At 35.8% G+C, this 6,839-nt stretch overlaps 1 protein-coding gene across 3 annotated transcripts; it reads right to left on the reverse strand.

Annotated features, from left to right (window-relative positions):
• Window positions 1-1,996: 1,996 nt before the first annotated feature.
• LOC107791348 (uncharacterized) lies at window positions 1,997-6,240 on the reverse strand. 3 transcript variants are annotated; one of them, XM_016613391.2, is made up of 7 exons: window positions 6,065-6,240; window positions 3,996-5,635; window positions 3,831-3,921; window positions 3,539-3,696; window positions 3,305-3,439; window positions 3,127-3,220; window positions 1,997-3,018 (listed from the first exon to the last, which is right to left on the reverse strand). In XM_016613391.2, exons 2-7 carry the CDS (start codon window positions 4,938-4,940, stop codon window positions 2,441-2,443), a joined length of 2,001 nt encoding a protein of 666 aa, XP_016468877.1. In that variant the 5' UTR covers window positions 4,941-5,635; window positions 6,065-6,240; the 3' UTR covers window positions 1,997-2,440. The 3 variants fall into 3 exon arrangements, with proteins under 3 accessions (XP_016468877.1, XP_075081058.1, XP_016468878.1); XM_075224957.1 differs by having other exon boundaries at window positions 6,036-6,099; XM_016613392.2 differs by lacking the exon at window positions 6,065-6,240 and having other exon boundaries at window positions 3,996-6,012.
• Between the last annotated feature and the right edge of the window lie 599 nt (window positions 6,241-6,839).

A 6,839-nucleotide genomic window follows, 5' to 3' on the forward strand; every position in this document is an offset into this window, starting at 1 on the left:
CAAAGCCCCTTCTCCACTTCCGTTTATGTAGAGGAAAAGGCCGCGCCTGCAGAGGTGCACCAGCGCTCGAGTGTCCGCACCTGTGAGCCCAGCCCCTAAGGTCTCCTTTCGCTTCTGCGCTTCACCTTCCGCACCTCCTGTCAAACCCTCCGCATGTGCGATGACTCTAGCAGACTTGAGACTTCAGCAATGAAGCTAAGTCCAAAATTGGTCTGAATTCGATCCGAACCACATCCGGGGCCTCTGGTACCCGTTTGAATATACCAATAAGTCCTTAAACATCATACGAACTTAGTCGAGCCTTCAAATCACATCAAATAATGCTAAAACCACGAATCTACATCAATTCAAGTCTAATGAACTTTTAAACTTCTAACTTCCACATCGATGTTGAAACCTATCAAATTAAGTCCGATTAACCTCAAATTTTGCACACAAGTCATAATTGAAATTACGGATTTACTCCAACTTCCAGAATCGGAATCTGAACCCGATATCAAAAAATCTGCTCCTGGTCAAACTTTCTAAAAATCTTCCAACTTTTCAACTTTCGCCAATTAACAACGAAATGACCTACAGACTTCCAAATCAACATCCGGATACGCTCCTAAGACCAAAATCACCCCACAGAGCTATTGGGACCGTCAAAACTCTATTTTGGAGTCGTCTTCACACAATTCCAACTACGGTCGACTCCTATGACTTAAACTTCCAATTTAGGGACTATGTGTCCCATTTCTCTCTGAAATCAAAAAACCAAAACTCCCGGTGAGTCACATAATCACAGTATAACACAAGAAGGCAATAAATAGGGGGTTGGAGCTAATACACTCAAAACGACTAACCGGGTCGTTACACTAAAGCGTACTATTTCGCAACAATTATTTATACTTGGCTTCGAGCCTATATTTTGTACATAGCCTTAAGGTGAGCTTTTTCTTACTATTCACGAGGCATAAAAACATTAAACATTCATTAATAAGATCTCTATTGCTTAAAATTTATATATATTTTGTCTCATTCTACTATTTAGCTACTAATGCCCTATTCTTTGTAATTGTCAACGTCCTCAATATTAAAAAGTGACGAATAAAGAGGATGAAAAGGAATATAAATCTTTGGGTGAGCTACTTTAGCTGCTAGAGGAACAGGGCAACTCGAGATACACGAAAGATAAAAACGTATTTTCAAAGAGATTCGATCTTGCCAAAGAGGGGTATACACCTTTAAATTCTTTGCTAAAGATGAAAATATAAACTAATAATGCGCGACAATAGAAGAAAAACTAGCAAGTAAGATATAGAATTAATGAAACCGTGAAAGAATGTGACAATAAATAGAACAATGAACTACTATGGTTAGAAATTGACGTAGTTTGCATAGATTTATAGAGATTTAACTAAAATGTGTATATTGATTCAAAATTTTAACCAAAAAAAAGTTTTAAAATGAGTAAAAATTACATGAGTTAGTAATCATCACAATTTGTATCATATATCAACTATTTTTCAAATAGTTGAAATTAATGTATTTGTGGAGGTTATCAAAAACATTCACAAAAGAAACCTCACAATAAGGATAATTTTGTGGAGGTTAGAACAAAAGCGCCACAAATTGAATATACAATGGGAGTCTTCTACAACCCTCACAAATAAACCGCCCCAAAAAGAATTATTTTGTGGGGATTGGTACAAACGCCACAAAATAAATGTAAAGTGGGGGTTCTGTAAAACTCCTATAAATAAACCTCCACAATTTAACAGATTTTTTTGTAGTTTTTTTGATCTTCACAGACACTTTTCTCTTAAATATAAGGGATAAAATAATAGGATAAAATTGCAATAGCAGGGTTTTTAAAGAGCATCTATAGCTTTGGTGACACAATATTGACTCCATTAGCATATATCAATCTGAATAAAGTTGAAGATTCCACCAAGTCTAAGATGAAAGTACTTAAATTAAAGATTTTAACAAAATAAAAAGAGAAAACAAATTCTTTTCGTAATCATCTTCATTAATTTTTTTCTTTTCTATCTTTATGCTGTCAAATACAAATTACAATATTATCTGTCCAAAAATTAATCAGAGTACTATGTCCTAGCTAAAGAACAGAGAGGATATTACATAATAAAAAAAAGAGAAGAATAATCAACTTTACAACTTCACAAGGAAACAAATACTAGTACTCTTGTAAAGATTCATCAAATTCATTTCCATCACAGTTTCTAACTGCGACCGGCTCTCCAAAAGTGCTGCCAGGCCCGTGCCGGATCCTCTAAATATTTTGCATTTTTGAGGATCCGACAGGGGTGTGGCGCATTTTTGGAAGATCAGAGCAATACAGCTCAATCTGAACATGTCCGAGTTGTGGAAATGCTTGAACTCACGACAACAATAACTACGTCTCAACAACCAAAATATCCTTGTGCTTATGAATCTCTTAAACTCGTACGGGCAATCCATAGTTGTGGAATGTCCGAATCTTTCCATCCCAACCAGCTGTCACAACGACAAGGCCCCATGCTGGAGATAATGCTCTACAGTTAAGGTTTTTGTTGCGCTGTTGCTGTCGATAAAGATGATCATCGTGATAAGTAGAACGATGTTCATCATTTTCAGCACTGGGTATATCGTACGGAAGAAGCATTTCTTCTGGCCATGTCACAGAACCCCTAGACGTTACATCCATAGTAAACCAATTTCCTAAAGAAAATCGGCTTGAATCCCTTGTCTGAGAAAAATCCTCTTGAGGTTCACCTATTAGTGGATCAACGTTAGAACTGCCAAAATTTTCTGAATCATCTGCTGTTGTTGCCTGTCCTGACCATGGTATTGCAACAGAAACGCCTTTGGAGTGGAAATGCTCACACGACCGTATAGATTTTGTTTGTTTGGACGCTTGGATGCTTACGTCATTATAGTCCCAAAGATAAACATGCGAGTCCTCCCCAACTGATACTACGTGTTTTCCGGTTGAGGTAAATGTGGCAGATGTGTGGCTTCCTGATTTTGATAGACCTGTCATATAAAAGCATGTACGCGTTAGGAGTGAGCCAGAATTTAAAATGAAATGTAAGCTTTTTCGCAGGCTTTTATGAAGGACTATGAATCGAAGCAATCGTATACCTTTATATTTATGCACAACCTCGACCGCATCAAGAATACGGATTTTGGAATCCTCAGATGTTATCATAACTCTTTGAGAGTCATTTTCGAAAAACTGCAAGAAACAGCCTTGTGTCAAAAAGACTACTAACAGTAATGTGCTAAAATAAGTTGAGTCAAGAGTTTTTAAGAGTAAAACCTGAATGCCTGTAATTCTACTGCTAGAGGATTTGTTCTTACTATGAAGATATATTTGTGTGTTCACGGAAAGTAAACTTTCATCGTTTACTTCATAGAAGCGGCAAGTACCAGAGATACAACCAACTATAAAGCCCTGTTTCATGGAAGTCAAAAAATATACGTCAGTCTGTTTCCTGAGCTGGGGGAATAGTAGTAATCATAGTCATTATGAATCAACCAAAATAACACATACCTTGCCATTTGGTTGATATGATACGGCAGTCACAATGTCATGCACATCGGCCCATTCCACAACTCGCTTTTCTGGAACTCCCCAAATACGAACTTTTCCATCTATGGAGCCACTGATGAAGATGTTCTCATTAACAGGATTGAATTGGATGCATGTCACTGATCACATTCAAATGAAACTCAAATTAAACTTCTTAACTATCAACAACATAGTGAAATTGCAGAACATCTAACAAAACAGTTACACAAAGTAAAAGCTCAAAACCATTCAAATTAAAGCTTCGGATATTTACCATAGTTTTTGTGATGAAAAACTCCATGACATCCATCCAGACCGACTTTCCATAGACGAACAGTTTTATCTTTGGATGATGATAGAAGACACTGCATTTAAGTATTCCATTCAGTTTCATGGCAAGTAAACAAGTGATGCAAAAAGCAGTTAAAAGATGACTCACGTTAGACGAGGACCAAGCGATGTCCAATATGCCAGCAGTATGGCCATGAAACTCATGCAGCGGTGACTCGTCAATCTTGAATACCTTCTCAGGAACAATAACAGGAGTGTAACAAGACTTATTCTTTTTATGCCCAAGCTTGCCTTTGATGCGGTGACTGCTGAAATTGAACTCAGGTGATTCACATGATGAATCGACAGTGACCAGCCAAATTCGAACAACTCCATCTTCCCCACCACTTGCCAAATATTTCCCATCTGGACTAAACTTCATTGTCCAAATTAGGCCGTTGTGAGCACTAATTTCTTGTCCACAGTAAACAGCACTGAACTCCTTAAACCTTTTCCTGTTCAGATGCACTTCCATTGGAGTTACCTTCTGCTTTTCGGTGAATACCTTAGATACATCAGTTGATTGACTTTTCCTCATCTTTTGGCTAAATTGTTTCCACCACTTGTTCTTCATTTTCTGGTTTTTCGACTTACTATCCTTGCCGTGAGTGGGATCGGAAGTGGCATCGAAACAAGTATGTTCTCCCTCAGGAGAATGCTCAGTGCAACCACTACTTGAAACTTCAGCCAGATCATTAAACCAAGTCTGATCTAATTCATCGGCAGACGAATTTGCACTACCACTGGATTCCCTTTCATTACACATAAAATCTTCCTCTGAAGCAGAACTACAGACTGCACCACTGCTTTCTGTAATCCTATTCAGTCCCATTGAATCAGATGCATCAGAGACTACACTAGGTAGGCAGTCAAATTCAACAAATCCCATTTCGTGCAAAAAATTCTCTCGTCGTGTCTTCACACTTTCTGGCTCCTCCAACCATAAATCATACCCCGACTTCTTTTCTACAAAAGCATGTTCTTCTGACAACAGTGACTCAACAGAATCAAAGAAAACTTCTTCTACTTCATTTAAACTCTGCATTTCTTGCATTGTTTTCAATATCAGAATTCCACATCAAACTCCCAATTATCCTCTCACCACTTACTCTTTAAATACCTCAGGCCAATACCCGAGTTTTAGGACCGAGTTTCACTCACTATATAATTAAAAAAACTTAAATGAATCCTAGATATGCAAATTCCACTTAAGATGTATTAAAAAATTAGCACACCATGTCTCCATACAAGGTACCAATCACCAAACACTATACAAAAACCACAGTGACAACTAGTTTTGTTTCAAAGTAGAAGCTTCTTTGTTCACACACTAAACTCACTAAACAAAAGATCAAGAACCTTTTGGTGTGTTGTATTAAAGGAATTGTTTTTGTACCTTAAGTTCCTCTTAAGGCAACAGAATAATCCCAACAAGTTTCACCGTCCTGCCGATGATTGAGGCCACTGTACCATTCAACCTCCAAATGGTTAAATACTTAACAATATAATAATAAACTCAAAGAACACTTCTTCTCTTCAAAGTTCTTTGTATTGACCCAAGTAATGTTTGCTCCAAAGTTAAAAACAATGCACATACAAGAGTAAATGGCGGATTAAGGAAAGGTGAAAAATGGTTATATAATTTCACCAATCATAAACCACCAAATCTCTCAGTTATAGCCTTCTAATCTTTAAGACTCTCTCCTCATATAGCTGTGGCTCCAAGACTTCAACTTTGAGCTTAAAACTCTGAAAATAACCAAAACACAATTTTCAGATAACTCATAAACAGGGCAAAAACTTCACAGAAACAAAATCCCCTTTCACTAAAACTACAAAAAAACAAACACAAAATCATTTTAGCAGCTTTAAGCAAAACCCATTTTAAATCATTAAAAACCAACCCATAATTTTCCCTAAAATATAAACATTTGAAGCAGAACCAAATTTAGATAACTCAAAATTCAAGAAAACATAGCCCATTTTTCACAAAACTCAAAAAAATGAGGGGAAAAAACCCAAAAAAGTCAGAAAAACAACTATTATTCCTGATCCTTTTTTCCCCATCAAAATGAACCTCACAAGATGAGATTTTAGAAAAGAAAAAGAAATTAAAATTAAGGTACAAAAACAAGAAAGCGGATATTACAAGTGTAAGAAAAGAGACAGGTAACATACAGGCTGTTGTTTGTTTTGAATTCGCTATAAATGAAAGACGATTCTTGTTTCTCTCTCAGCTCAAAGTAAAAAAATTGTACTACTACTAGTCAATATAGGGTAGTGAAGTTGGGCATAGTAGTAGCTGTTGCCTATTAAGAAAGAGAAAGCGATGGTTCATTTCTCCAACTTCAAATAAGAACCAATAGAGATTTTATATTTATATATATAGGAAATGGAAAGCTTTGGATTTTACATTACAGTAACAAATCACAGTAGTATAATAGAAGATTCTTTTTGTTCTTTCATTTTTACAACAATGGATAATAAGGCTTGCTTGAAATGTTAAGATAATATCCTAAAAACAACTTACTTTATATAGTAAACGTTTGAACAATATTTGGTTAAAGTTGAAATAAAAGATTATTTAAAGTTAAAAAGTTTATTTGATAACTGAAATGTATAACACTTTGTATTCTAAGAATTACATTCTCAAAAAGTAAATTTTACTGGACCCGATACTTATACCAACTTAATAAATATCCTCACATACACTATCACCATAGTTATAATAACAACAAACTAAGTCCTAAACAAGTTGGCATAAAAATGCATGTAAAATATGATTCATCATTTTTGTGTGTGTGTTTTGATTTAAACGCGATACAAGCAAATTTTTAATGTTGGTCAAAATATTTTTAGCCTCTAATTAGTGACCTAAATTCAAACGATGAGAACACAATATATTGTTTAGTTACAAGTTACATAGTTGTTATGAAACTATATTGAAGACTAC

Source organism: Nicotiana tabacum, chromosome 11, assembly GCF_000715075.1.
Source record: "Nicotiana tabacum cultivar K326 chromosome 11, ASM71507v2, whole genome shotgun sequence".
Lineage (NCBI taxonomy): Eukaryota > Viridiplantae > Streptophyta > Magnoliopsida > Solanales > Solanaceae > Nicotiana > Nicotiana tabacum.

Coding starts and splice junctions, on each gene's coding strand:
- LOC107791348 (XM_016613391.2), bottom strand. CDS start 4,940: ATGCAAGAAATGCAGAGTTTAAATGAAGTAGAAGAAGTTTTCTTTGAT. Junction 3,697..3,830: donor TTTTCATCACAAAAACTATG/GTAAATATCCGA, acceptor GAATGTGATCAG/TGACATGCATCCAATTCAAT. Junction 3,440..3,538: donor CATATCAACCAAATGGCAAG/GTATGTGTTATT, acceptor TCCATGAAACAG/GGCTTTATAGTTGGTTGTAT.